A 14,905-nucleotide genomic window follows, 5' to 3' on the forward strand; every position below is an offset into this window, starting at 1 on the left:
GCTGTCCCCTCCTCCCCCCCACCCCCCGGATCTAGGACACAAGCTAGAAGGACTCTATCTTCTTCATTGACTTACTGGGCACCGTTTCTCTGTCACCCAGCCATCCAGAACTGGGCCTTCACTAGTTAGGACTCTGTCCTTAGGACTGCCTGTGTAGCCCTTCTCTGAACTGGCCAGTCCAGACTAAGCCAGTGTCTCATTGTTCCTTGTGGGTTTGTTAATTCCCTACAACCACTTACAAAATTCATGGAGACTATTACCTATACTTACAACTACTTATTTATTATAATCGGAAAGGATACAAATAAGGAAAAGCATTAGCCAAGGTCTGGGAGACATCCTGGCAGGAGGCTTCCATTGTTCCCAGGGATGTGCCAACTTTTCCCCTACGTGGATGTTCTCACCAATCCTGGCAGCCCCAGTAAAGGAAGCTCAAGTCCAGGATCCCTTATAATAGTTATTGAACAGTTATAGGAATGGTTATGTAATAGTTACTGCATGACTGGGGCCTTAATTCATATGCATGTATCAATGAATATGTATGATTGACTCTATCATGCAAGGCTGCCTCCCCGAGGTTCATTGCCTGGTGATGAGCTGGGGTCTCCCAACTCATTTGCACATGTTTAAGTACTGCCTGGCTGTTTAGAAAAACCAAGATATCTTGATTGCTGAAAAAATTCCAAAGGCTCCTTTCCAGAAATCAGAGACAAAAGGCCAAACTGAGTTGTCTCGCACCCCCTTTCTCTACATTATTATTGTCCCTGGGACTCAAAGGGGATTTAGCAAAGGAGCAAGATAAGAATGGGACAAGAAAAGCAGTAACAGTGTGGCCCTAGACAATAAAAGCATTTTTCTCCTGTTTTAAATTCTCTTGATTTTAAGGGGAACTAACCCCTCAGTATTCTCTTCTAAACTATCATATGAATTAAAAATAAAACATTGTTTTAGTTATAAGAGCAAATATATGTAAAGCACTCACACTGCTGACGGGAATGTCTTCAATGGAGAGCAATACAATACCTGCCAGAAATATAAATGCACCTCCCCTTTGATCCAGAAATTCCACTTTTAGGAATTTAATCTATATACTCCAATGTGTCCAAAGTGTAAAGGCTCATCAATGCAGCAGTGTCTATAATATCAAAGGGCTGGAAGCAACCTAAATATCCAGCACTAGGGAGTTAGCCAAATAAATTATGATACATTCATAAATCGAAGACAATAAAGCTACGAAAAATATAGGGGAAGCTCTTTAGGCAATGATATGAAATAATCTCTATGATCTGTTGTTATACGAAAAAATTAAGGTGCAGAATAGTGTGTAAAGAAAGCTAGAATTTGTGTTTAAAAGAGGATAACATTATTTAGGTATGTATGCATGTATTTGGTTGAATTATATAAACTATCTCTGGAAAGGTACATAGGAAACAACATGGGTTACTTCCAGGGAGGGGAACTGGGAAGCTGGGGAGTAGGGGTTGGAGGGAGAATTTTCAGGTTGTCCTTTTGTATCTTTTGAATCTTGATTCATGTGAGTGTATTACCTACTCAACAAGTAAATGACTAAAATGAAAACAAAACAATGACGAAAAATTAAAGACATGATAGTTGGGCCTTTTGAACTTCTAGGGAAGAAGCCTTAATGCTCAACTCTTTTCTTATTTTTTCTGTTCTGCTTAATTCTTGTTCTAAGGATGTCAGTAGTTTCTTATCTTCCCTTTCTTTTTGTAAAGTTTTAATCTTTTCTTCTTGTACCACTGTTTTTGTTGCAAGTTCGCTAGTTTACATTTTCTGTCTACTAGCAGCTTCTATACTTCTTTGTTCTTCTTTATTAATTGCGCAAAAGTTTTTTCCTTTTGTTGCTTGAGTGATTCATTCAACTTTTTCACTGTCTCCGTTTGTTTATTCAGAGGTTCACAAGTGATTTGTAAATCTTTATGTTTCTTTTCTGTAGTTTCATTTTTTTGAAGAAGTTCTATGTAGGATTTTGTCAGTATTTCATGTTCTTCAGCCACAGACTCTAACTTCCTATTATGCTGAAAGAGATGCTCGATATCACCCTGTGCTCTTTCTGATTCAGGCTGCTGTGACTTCAGCAACACACTAAGCTCTTTGTTTTTTCTCTCAACGTCTCTCAACATACTAGCAAGTGCCCATGTCTCAGTCTCAGTTTGAGGTCTTTGACAGTGATACTGAGTCATCAGTCTATTTGGCCTGTGCAAGGGCTTGAGCTTTGCTTCCAAGAGATCTTACAGCCTGCTTTCTTTGGAACCTAAAGTGGAACATTTCACCTCTTATACCCATTATGTCAGGAATCCTCACATCATTAATCTGATCCTTTACCACCACTCCAGACTGGAATTTCTCTATTAATTCCTCAATCTTCAATCCAGGAACACTATCTTTCAAAAGTGGGGGAGTCAAGCACTTTACTGATGCTGGGCAACTGTGATTTAATGATTGCAAAGGTATTCTTCTGGGCACATATTCTGTTTTCTGTTGTCCATAGGCATTGTTTTGGAATCGACTTGATGGCAATGGTTTTGGTTTTTTAGTTTTATAGGCATTGTTTGCTGCTCTTCTTTCTTCAAGTACTAAGGCAGGAAAATCTGGGAGTGGTGCGGTGTCCAGTAATGTTCCCAACCCAGACTACACTTGTTCTCTCTTACCTGATGTTAAAGCAAAAGCCAAAGGAGCAGTCAAATGTGAATCCTGAAGGACCCTGTAGCGGCTTACTTCCATGTCAGGAGCCAACTGCTGAAGTTGGTTCAAGAGTTTTCAAAATTACATCAGCGGCTGGTTTGTACAATTCAGAATCTGCTACCTTTGTTCCAAACCCCAGGTCAATCTTGCCATATGTAAGTTGTTGTCCTAGCAGAGTGATACATTTGATAGTAGTCAGAATTCTTACAACAGGCATTTCGAGAATATCATACCCACACAGAGTTAATAAAACTTCAACGGCCTTGAGCATCCTTTCACATTTTTTTCTTAATAAAGCTTCATCTAGATTTTGTTCTGTAAATTGAAGTTGATCCAGGATTGTAGGCAAGCAGAAGGGTCACAATAGAATCAGCTGAGGAACAGTTAGCAGTGTCTGACTTGACTATTTCCTTGAACAACTCCATTGGTAAAATAGAACAGTTTTCTGATTTGTCCAAATGTTGGTTTGGCCAATGAAGCAGAGCTGCAGTAGGCCCTAAACATTTAAAACAGCTTCCAAGAATGGTGTTGACAGAAGGAGACTGTTCAAATACCATCAGAGTGAACGTGTGACGTGGTTGAATCACCGAACAGAAGGCAAGAAATAATCCTAAAACCTTCAAAGAAGAATCGGGATCCTTCCCACTAAGAAGTCCTCATACTTGATTAAGACATGATGAAAAGTGCTCATACCTGGTAAGATAATCAGGACTTTTAGGATTTTTAAGGAGATCCACAGTAGGTCAAATGAGTACTTTCTAGTTAGTGTACATCACTGTTGATGAGAATATTAAATATTAACTGGTCTGATGAACATTTTAAGCATGCAGCAGCTTTTCCCCAACCTCTCTGTTAAACGTCAAACTGGTTAATATTGAAAGTGCACACACAGCCACAGTTAAACTACTATGGGCCAAGTAAATTAAAAGAAATCGATAAAAAGCTCTCACATTACTTAAAGTCTTTATATGCGTTTGGACAGAAAGATTGTGCCGACAAAGTTTTGCCAAAAATCCCAGACAAGGCATAGCTTAGTTCTCTTCCAAAGATTGAATGTAATCTACCAGAAATGTAATTAATTCATCTTTATTGGTGCCAGAATGGAAAATTTTGACGTTATATGTTAACCTTTGCAGAAGTTGAATGCACTGTAAAAACACTGAACTGTTGTGGCAAGCACTGTTCCTCCTGCCCAGAGATAGGGCATTCAGTCTCCACACAGGTGGCATATTCACCACAGAACACCTGTGATAGACCAAAGTTCTCTGTTTGGCTGAAATATGTGTTTCCTTGTAGCTACCTTGTTCCCCCTCCTGCCCAACACTTTCAGCAGTACCTGCAACAATGCTCTCCAGTCACCTCACACCATCCCCAGCTGTCTTCCTGCAGGCATGTGTGGGGTTTCAGCTCCCTCAAAATTCTAGCAGTCCTAGGATTAAGACAGGAGAGTTCCAGAGGGAGTGACTGTTTGGCTGTTTGATGCTTTCTGCCATGGAGATCTACCAGGGGCTCTTATCCAGGTCTTCTAACTGCTTCTTTCCTGTTCAACCCCCTGCTAAGAATTTGCTTTCCAACCCAGATATACTGATTCATGTTTTCCACCTCAGATATACTGAATCAGAATCTACACTGAGACCTGGGGACCATAGTCTTGGAAGACATCTAGGTCAATTGGCATAACAAAGTTTATGAAGAAAATGTTCTACATCCCACTTTGGTGAGTTGCGCCTGGGGTCTTAAAAACTTGTGAGCGGCCATCTAATACACATCTATTGTTCCCATCCCATCCGGGGCAAAGGAGAATGAAGAAAACCAAAGACACAAGGAAAATACCAGCTCAAAGGACTAAAGGACCACATGAACCAGAAACTCCACTGGCGGAGACCAGAAGAACTAGATGGCCCCATCAACAACTGCCCTGACAGGGATCACAACAGAGTCTTGGACAGAGCATGAGTAAAATGTGGAACAGAATTCAAATTCATGTAAAAAGACCAAGCTTACTGGTCTGACAGAGACTGGGGGAACCCCTGAAACTATGGCCCCCCCGATGCTCTGCTAATCCAGAACTGAAACCATTCCTGAAGCCCACTTTACAACGATTAGACAGGTCTATAAAACAAAAAATAACACACGTGAGGAACGTGCTTCTTAGTTCAATCAAATATATGAGACCAAATGGGCAGCTCCCGTTGAAAAGCAGTACGAGAAGGCAGGAAGGGACAGGAACTGGGCGATTAGACACAGGGAACCCAGGGTGTAAAGGGAGGGTATGCTGTCACATTGTGGGGACTGCAACCAGTGTCACAAAACAATATTCGTAAAAATTTTTGAATGAGAAAAAAAAAAAAGAATCTACATTTTAACGTGATTCAGTATATCTGGGATGGAAAGTCAAATTCTCAGCAGGCGGTAGAGCCAGAAAGAACTGGTTGGAAGCTCTGTTCTCATCAGACCCTTAGGGCTGGGAGTGGCCTCAGAAGTCAGCAATCTATGTATCATCTATACCTTCCATTAAGTGCTAAAGCCTTTGTGTGTGTTACCTCATTTAATCCTCGCTGACTTGAGGGCACTGGGCTTTTGGGTAACTACACATTAGAATCAGTTTCAGAGAGGTTATAAAGGTCACATTATTGGTGAATAAGCCTGATGTTTGTTCGTTTTAAATTTACATACAGTAAAATCCTCTCCCCTCCTTTATTGGTATACAGTCCTATGAGTTTTAACACATGCATTGATTCTTATAACCACTAAGAGGATACAGAATTCCAACACTCCAAAAATTGTACCTTTCCACCACCCCTTTGGGAGCCCAATTTAAAAAACAGGTCTGGCCAGCTTTTGGAAGCCCTGCTCTCAGTCAGGTCCTACTCCTGGCTACACTCTTTCTCACTGTGCAGAGCTTAAACCCGAGGCCCAGAGATGTGGAGTACCTGGTAGTAGGTTATAAAGCTTTCTTTTTTTTTTTCTTTGACGGCTGAGCTGAGCTAAGCCTTGAGCCCACGGTTCTGAACTTTCAGCCCAGCGGGTTGTTTTGTAACGGGCTCGCTAACACTCCCCGCCCCCAACGGGCCGCGAGCGCCTCCTCGCCTCTGCGCATGTGCTGGCATTCTGCTCCCACCCCTGGAGCCGAGCGAGCGCGGCCCGCCCGCTCGCGCCTCCCGCCTTTGCCCCGCTTCGTCCGGGCCAGACAGGAAATCCAGCTCGGGCCGGGGTCATTCAGCCCCGAGTGTAGTCTGAAGTGCTCGACTCCGTCCTCAGTCTGCTCGGAGCCATGTCTCCTGCCCACTCGAAGTCCTCTGGCCTGCGCCGGGTGTTCGTGGTGGGGGTCGGCATGACCAAGGTAAACAGTCTCCCTCCCTGTCTCTGCCCGAGTGAGGCCGAGGGAATACCGAAGTGACCGGGAAACGGGCTGCGGGGGTCAGGGCCTGACGCTGCCCGTCCGTTTGTCCTTGCTGCAGGAAAGGCGCCTCAGGTTCTCGGCACGTAGGACATCCGAGTGGAAACTCGGGTGTGCGGGGATGTATGCTGTGTCTGGGATGGGGCGGGACGGGGTTGGGGGGCGGATCGTAATGTCTCAGAGTCATTCCTACGGCCATTTCTCTGTCCTTCTCTTTTCCCCCCAGGGTCAGGGTTTATTATAAAAAACCAAACTCGTTTCCATCAAGATGGGACTCACGGTGACCCTGTAATAGGACAGAATAGTACTGCCCCTTAAGGTTTCCAAGGAGTGGCTGGTGGATTCGAACTGCCGACCTTGGGTTAGCAGTCAAGTTCTTAACCACCGTGCCACCAAAATAACCCCAAGGTCCTCACATCCGTTGATTTTGAGTGGAATCCCAAGGTATTTGCGGCTCTAACCGAGGCAAGGCTTGGCTGCCTCACACCCTAAAAGGGAGCAAGTGGTGAATGTCATCAGGTCTGCAAGCCCAGCCTTCAGGGACAGTTCCAGGTGTGCCTGGGGAGTGGAAACACTAATGATGGTCAGCGTCTTTGCACTGGTGACAGGCTTCCTGGATCCTGTGACCTTCTCTGTCCCTTAGGTGTTTGCTTGTTACTCAGGAAGCCAGAGGTTCCTACAGCCTCCTTTCTTGACACCTTCCCCACCCTTGCGCTGGTAATACAAACAGCTTTTAGTTTCTTCCCATAAGCTGTTTTATGCCTCTGTGGCTTTGCTTCTGTTTTTCTCACTCCCTGAACCATTTTTCTTCACTTGATTAACTTTGCATTCTTAAAGGATCTATTCAGTTATATTTTCCAGGAATCCTTCTCTGAACTTTGTGACTTTCCCTGTGGGTTCTTGTACTCGCCTCTATCTTAGTACTTACTATGATATACTGGAATGACCTGTTCACATGTTTATGTTCTCCCTTAGTATCTAAGCTCCTCCAGGGTGGGTACTATGTCTTATTCACTGCTGTATCCCTAGCACCTTGAAAGCGTCTAGTGCCTGAGGACCCTCAGTAGATGTTAGTTGAACGATACTAAGTAGGTATGCTTTGTGAGAGTTCCTAGGTAGAGTTCTATTTCTATGAAAACAGCCTTAAAATTTTTATCTTACCAATGAGCTAAGAGTATGCCATTCAGTCAAAAAGTGTAAACAGTAGTACATAAAAAAGTCGACTAATATACATTATAAAGCAGAAACTTGGAGATCATTCTATAGTTTCACAGAAGAGGGAACTTTTAATATAGGTGGACAATGAAACTTTATAAAATATGGTATTAATGCATTTGGATCCTCCACTGGCTGTTGAACGTCCAGTTACCCGGTGGTGCAACAGTTAAGCACTCAGCTGCTAACCAAAAGGTAAGCCATTTGCACTCACCCACTGGCTCCCTGGGAGAAAGACCTGGCGATCTACTTCCCATAATGATTGTTGTTGTTGAGTCCATTCTGACTCATAGTGACTCTGTGTGACAGAGTAGAACTCCACCAGGGTAGCCCTATGGGGGAGTTCTAATCTGTAACATGGAGTCATTATGAGTTGAAAATTATTTGATGGAACCCAGCAACAACATAGAAAAGTACAGAGCGTATCTAATCTAATACAGAGATATATTTCCTTTTTTTCAAGTTGAGAGGTAGAAGTGGAGGAGGTGTTAGTTACAATCTTCTGAGAGAAGAGGGACGGGAGGGGGACATGGGGTGCAATATGGGAGTGGACAGAGGTGTTATTTATGTGCTTCTTACGCTACTGTACTTCCCTCTGAGTCAGTTATCTGGGCCTTGGGGCAGGGTTTGATGAAGAGGAGGCTCTCACCTGGTTGGGTTCCTATGGTATGGTACTTAACTTGAATAGTTGAATTCCCCAGACAACTTCAAGTTCTCTTAATGAGGTTTTATTATTCAGTGTTTGTGTTTTTGTTAGGTGCCGTCGAGTTGGTTCCGACTCATAGCAACCCTATGCACAACAGAACAAAACACTGCCCGGTCCTGAGCCGTCCTTACGATCGTTGTTATGCTTGAGCTCATTGTGGCAGCCACTGTCAGTCCACCTCCTTGAGGGTCTTCCTCTTTTCCGCTGACCGTGTACTCTGCCAAGCATGATGTCCTTCTCCAGGGAGTGATCCCTCCTGACAACATGTCCAAAGTATGTAAGACACAGTCTCGCCATCCTTGCTTCTGAGGAGCGTTCTGGTTGTACTTCTTCTAAGACAGATTTGTTCGTTCTTTTGGCAGTCCATGGTATATTCAATATTCTTCGCCAACACCACAGTTCAAAGGCGTCAATTCTTCTTCAGTCTTCCTTATTCATTGTCCAGCTTTCACATGCATATGATGCGATTGAAAATACCATGGCTTAGGTCAGGCGCACCTTAGTCTTCAAGGTGACATCTTTGCTCTTCAACACTTTAAAAAGGTCCATTGTAGCAGATTTACCCAGTGCAATGCATCTTTTGATTTCTTGACTGCTGCTTCCATGACTGTTGATTGTGAAAAGATTGGCAACTTCAGTCTTTTCTCCGTTTATCATGATGTTGCTCATTGGTCCGGTTATGAGGATTTTTGTTTTATGTTGAGGTGCAATCCATACTGAAGGCTGTGGTCTTTGATCTTCATTAGTAAGTGCTTCAAGTCCTCTTCACTTTCAGCAAGCAAGATTGTGTCATCTGCATAACACAGGTTGTTAATGAGTCTTCCTCCAATCCTGATGCCCCGTCCTTCTTCTTATAGTCCAGCTTCTTGGATTATTTGTTCAGCATACAGGTTAAATAGGTATGGTGAAAGAATACAACCCTGGCACACAACTTTCCCGACTTTAAACCAATCAGTATTCCCTTGTTCTTTCCGAACAACTGCCTCTTGATCTATGTACAGGTTCCTCATGAGTGCAATTAAGTGTTCTGGAATTCCCATTCTTCGCAATATTATCCATAATTTGTTATGATCCACATAGTCGAATGCCTTTGCATAATCAATAAAAGACAGGTAAACATCCTTCTGGTATTCTCTGCTTTCAGCCAGGATCCATCTGACATCAGCAATGATATCCCTGCTTCCACATCCTCTTCTGAAACCGGCCTGAATTTCTGGCAGTTCCCTGTTGATATACTGCTGCAGCTGGTTTTGAATGATCTTCAGCAGAATTTTGCTTGCGTGTGATATTAATGATATTGTTCTGTAATTTCCACATTTCGGTTGGATCACCTTTCTTGTGAATAGGCATATTTCTTGGCATAGACAAATGAGCACCTCCAGCGCTGCATGTGTTTGTTGAAACATCTCAATTGATATGCCATCAATTCCTGGAGCCTTGTTTTTCGCCAATCCCTTCAGAGCAGCTTGGACTTCTTCCTTCAGTACCATCAGTTCCTGATCATATGCCACCTCTTGAAATGGTTGAACATAGATTAATTCTCGTTGGTATAATGACTCTGTGTATTCCTTCCATCTTCTTTTGATGCTTCTTGTGTTGTTTAATATTTTCCCCATAGAATCCTTCACTATTGCAACTCGAGGCTTAAATTTGTTCTTCAGTTCTTTCAGCTTGAGAAGTGCCGAGTGTCTTCTTCCCTTTTGGTTTTCCATCTCCAGCTCTTTGCACATGTCGTTATAATACTTTACTTTGTCTTCGAGATGCCCTTTGAAGTCTTCTGTTCAGTTATTTCATCAATTCTTCCTTTTGCTTTAGCTGCTCGATATTCGAGAGCAAGTTTCAGAGTCTCCTCTGACATCCATTTTGGTCTTTTCTTTCTTTCCTGTCTTTTCAATGACCTCTTGCTTTCTTCAGTGTGGGAAATGAAATAGAATCCTTATGGTGGATATCGACAGGTTTTAACACAACCAGGTCATATCTGCCATGGATGTTTTAATACAGCCAAGTCACATCTGTCACTTGGTTGACAGCAGGCCATTGGTTTGTCAGAGAGCTTCCAAGGTGTAGAGCTTACTCTGTGCCCGGCAGTTTCAATCACTTTACATACATTAACCCATTTAATCCTCTGAAACTCTTTAAGACTCTGGGAGTCAGAAGTAGCTTGCTTAAGGCCACACAACTGTTTAAACCCAGGCATTCTAGTTATAGAGCTGGTGTTTTCATCAGTATGTTATACTGCTCCATATACATGAAACTTTACCTGTTCCCATTTTTTTTTTGGTGGTGATAAGTTAGGAATTAAGGGACAGACATGCACACAAATCAGCATACAAATAAATGTTTTCACTGAGACATGTAGAGAGAATGAGAATGAGCAGTTAGTGTGCATGGCAGCAAACTGAAAGGTTGGTGGGTCAAACCCACCCAGTGGTTCCACAGGAGAAAGACCTGGTGATCTGCTTTGTACATCTGTACATGTGGAATAGTTCTTTGTCACATGGGATTGTGAAGAAATTTGGAAGACAGCTACTTGGCCAACTGGCTGGAAGAGATCCATATGTGTCCATTCCAAAGAAAGATGATCCAACAGAATGTGGAAATCATTGAATAATGTCGTTAATATCACCCACAAGTAAGATTATGCAGAAGATAATTCAGAAGCAATTGGAACAGCACATCGGCAGCACGTTGGAATAGCAAAACGTATTAAGAAAATGTTGTGCATCCCACTTTGGTGAGTAGACACTAGGGTCTTAAACACTAGCAAACGGCCATCTAAGATGCATCAATTGGTCTCAACCCACTCGGAGCAAAGAAAAATGAACACCAGACACAAGGTAAGTATGAGCCCAAGAGACAGAAAGGGCCACATAAACCAGAGACTACATCAGCCTGAGACCAGAAAAACGAGATGGCACCCAGCTACAACCGATGACTGCCCTGACAGGGAACACAACAGAGAAATCCCTAATGGAGCAGGAGAACAGTGGGATGCAGACTTCAAATTCTTGTGAAAAGGCCAGACTTAATTGTTTGACTGAGACTAGAGGGACCCCAGAAGTCATGGTCCCTGGACCTTCTGTTTGCCCAAGACTGGAACCATTCCCGAAGCCAACTCTTCAGACAGGGATTGGACTGGACTGTAAGACAGAAAATTGATACTGGTGAGGAGTGAGCTACTTGGGTCAAGTAGACACATGAGACTATGTGAGCAGCTTCTGTCTAGAGGGAAATGAGAAGGCAGGGGGGACAGGAGCTGTGTACTGTCTCAATGGGGGGAGAGCAGCTAAGAGTACTGTCATGGATTGAATTGTGTCCTCCCAAAAATATGTGTCAACTTGGTTAGGGCATGATTCCCAGTACTGTGTGGTTGTCCTCCATTTTGTGACTGTAATTTTATGTTGAGAGGTTTAGGGTAGGATTGTAACGCCACCCTTACTCAGGTTACCCTCCTGATCCAAGGTAAAGGGAGTTTCCCTGGGGTGTGGCCTGCACCACCATTTATCTCTCAAGAGATGAAAGGGAAGCAAGCAGAGAGTTGGGAACCTCGTACTACCAAGAAAGCATCACCAGAAGCAGAGCACATCCTTTGGACACAGGGTCCCTGTGCCGGAGAAGCTCCTTGACCGGGGAAGATTGAGGACAAGGACCTTCTTCCAGAGCTGACAGAGAGAGAAAGCCTTCCCCTAGAGCCGACGCCCTGAATTTGGACTTAAAACCTACTAGAATGTGAGAAAATAAATTTCTCTTTGTTAAAGCCATCCACTTGTCGTACTTCTGTTATGGCAGCACTAGATAACTAAGACAGGTACATAGCAAGGTGTATATAAGTTTTTGTATCAGAGGCTGACTTGATTTGTAAACTTCCACTTAAAGCACCAAAAAAAAAAAGACTGTGTGTCAGCTTGGCTGGGCCATGATTCTCAGTGTTTTGGCAGTCTTATAATGTTGTGGTCACTTCCCTGTTGAGATTTGATACGTGATCACCTTCATGATGGGATCTGCAGTGAGTAGCCAATCAGTTGAAAGGGAGTTTCTTTGGGCATGTGGCCTGCATCGAATGTAAGTGGACTTTTTGGCAAGGCTTCTGCTCATTCTGGATTCTGCACCTGGCTCCCGTTCTTTTGGCCTCTGGTTCTTTTGACTTGAGCTAGCAGCTTACCTGAGGTCTTCCCTGCTGATCTTGGGATTCCAGGATCTTTGCAGCTGGTGAGCAAGGGCTGTGCTCTTCAACCTGCCGACCTTGGGTTCGCCAGCCCCTGTGGCTGCGTGAATCAGGGGGAGCCTCTATCCTGACCCACAGACTTGGGACATTCCAGCCTCTACAACCAAGTGAACCATTTCCTTGATGTAAATCTCTCGTTCTCTGTATATATTTATATACTTTACTGGTTTTGCTTCTTTAGAGAACCCAGCCTCAGACAGATGTGGGTCAAGGGATATCATTGCTGATGTCAGATGGATCTCGGTTGAAAGCAGAGAATACCAGAAAGATTTTTACTTGTGTTTTATTGACTATGCAAAGGCATTTGATTGTGTGGATCGTAACAAATCAGGGATAACATCGCAAAGAATGAGAAGTCCAGAACACTTAATTGTGCTCCCACGGAACCTGTGCATAGGCCAAGAGGAAGTCATTCAGACAGAACAGTGGGATACTTTGTGGTTTAAAATCAGGAAAGGTGTGTGTTAGGGTTGTGTTCTTTCACCATACTTATTCAGTCTGTATGCTCAGAAATAATCTGAGACTATATTAAGAAGAACGTGGTATCAGGATTGAAGGAAGACTCAACATACTGCAATGTGCAGATGATACAACCTGTTTTGCTGAAAGTGAAGAGAACTTGAAGCGCTTACTGATGAAGACCAAAGATAACAGCCTTCAGTATGGGTTACACTTCAATGTAAAGAAAAGAAAAGTCCTCACAGCTGGACCAATAAGTAACATCATGATAAACGGAGAAAATATTGAAGTTGTCAAGGGTTTCATTTTACTTGGGTCGACAATCATTGCTTGTGAAAGCAGCAGTTAAGAAATCAAATGACATATTGCATCAGGCAAATCAGCTGCAAAAGATCTCTTTAAAGTGTAAAAAAGCAAAGATATCACCCTGAAGACTAAGGTGCACCTGACCCAAGCCATGGTGTTTTCAGTCACCTCACATGCATGTGAAAGCTGGACAGTGAATAAGGAAGACTGAAGAAGAATTGATGCCTTTGAATTGTGGTGTTGATGAAGAGTATTGAATATACCATGGACTGCCAGAAGAACGAACAAGTTTGTCTCACGTACTTTGGACATGTTATCGGGAGAGACCAGTCCCTGGAGAAGGACATCATACTTGGTAAAGTAGAGGGTCAGCTAAAAAGAGGAAGACCCTCAAAGAGATGGATTGACACAGTGACTGCAACAGTGGGCTCAAGCACAGCAACGATTGTGAGGATGGCGCAGGACTGGGTAGCATTTTGTTCTATTGTACATAGGGTTGCTTTGACTCAGAACCCACTCGAGAGCACCTCACAAAAACAACTTTAATTTAATTGGCTTATAATCTTCAAAAGTGTCAAAATTATGACAGTCAAGGACTGAAAGAGTCCAAAAAGACATAACTAAATACAATATGTGGTTCTGAACCGGATCCTTTTGCTTTAAAAGGAACAACTGGGAACTTGAATAGATAGTGGTAAATTCCAGCTTTGGTGATTATACCGTGGTTATCTAGGAGACTATCCTAGTTTGCATAAAATACACAGTGAAGTGATTGAGTGATAGGCATCATAAAAGGCATCATGCTGGTAACTTATTCTCAAATGGTTCAGGGAAAAGAAAATTTCTCATGTGTTATAGAATAGAACTGCTTCGTAAGCGTTTCTTGGCTGTAATCTCATACAGAAGCAGATCGCCAGGCCTGTCTTCTGTATTGCTGTGGGGTGGGTTAGAACGCCAACCCTGAAGTTAGTAGTTGAGAGCAAACGGCATGGGCCACCCAATGACCTCTTCCTTGTACTACTTGCAGTTTTTCTGTGGGTTTGAGATTGTCTCAAAATAAAAGTAATAATACAAAATAAAGCAATGCCATTCTCACTTTTTTGAGGAAACTATAGTTATTTTTCATAAAAAAAGTTGTTAACATGTAATGGGTTTGTTTTTTTGAATGAATCGAAAGATATTTCTAAAATGCCAACATTTTTATTTCTAATATGATAAATATTGATAGATATAACCCACATAATCTGAAGCTCTTTGGCATCTTTAATAATCTTTGGTAGTGTAAAGGAGTCTTGAAACCAAGAAGTATGAGAATTGCTGAATCTAGTCATTGAGCACCGATAGCTGCTACCGTCACAAAGAGAAACAGACATTATATGCTCCCTGATGAAAGAACATACGTATAGTTTTGTCAGAGGGATAGGACGTGAGTCTGATAAAGCAGGAAATACAGAGAAGAGAGGAACTGTATGAGTATGCAATCTGAAAAGTCTAGACTCTGGGAAGGTCTGTAGATCAAATGCTGCAGGTTCTTCAACAGATACATTGAAAGGAAAAGAAAGTGATATAGAGGGGAACCTGTAGATTAAAAGAGATCTTAAAAATGCATAAAATTTAAAAAAATGTGCAAGACCAAACTATAGCGTCTAAGGATACAAACGTGGTTGATAAAATTATGAAATATTACAAGGAAATGATTCCTGTAAGAGGCAGGATACTAATTACTTTGGGGGGTGTAGAGACTGGGATTGGGACAGGGTACAGTGAGGAGCTCCTGAGGTGGCAGGCCAAGTTCAACTTCTTGGTCTGGTTGGTGGTTGCATGGGTGTCTTACTTAAAATAATCCATTAGGCCATATATATTTTTTGTGTGCAGTTTTTTGTATCTC

At 42.6% G+C, this 14,905-nt stretch overlaps 1 protein-coding gene and 1 pseudogene across 1 annotated transcript in view; one reads left to right on the forward strand and one right to left on the reverse strand.

Annotated features, from left to right (window-relative positions):
- Nucleotides 1–1,596: 1,596 nt before the first annotated feature.
- Nucleotides 1,597–3,935, reverse strand: LOC126071326 (protein CIP2A-like; annotated as a pseudogene).
- Nucleotides 3,936–5,810: 1,875 nt separating this feature from the next.
- The window catches only part of SCP2 (sterol carrier protein 2), a 159,946-nt gene continuing 150,851 nt past the window's right edge, over nucleotides 5,811–14,905 (forward strand). The window contains exon 1 of the mRNA XM_049879258.1: nucleotides 5,811–6,049. Coding sequence (XP_049735215.1) covers nucleotides 5,981–6,049 — 69 coding nt within the window. The 5' untranslated portion in view covers nucleotides 5,811–5,980. The remainder of the gene's footprint in view (nucleotides 6,050–14,905) is intronic.

The sequence above is a fragment of the Elephas maximus genome, chromosome 3, assembly GCF_024166365.1.
Source record: "Elephas maximus indicus isolate mEleMax1 chromosome 3, mEleMax1 primary haplotype, whole genome shotgun sequence".
NCBI lineage: Eukaryota > Metazoa > Chordata > Mammalia > Proboscidea > Elephantidae > Elephas > Elephas maximus.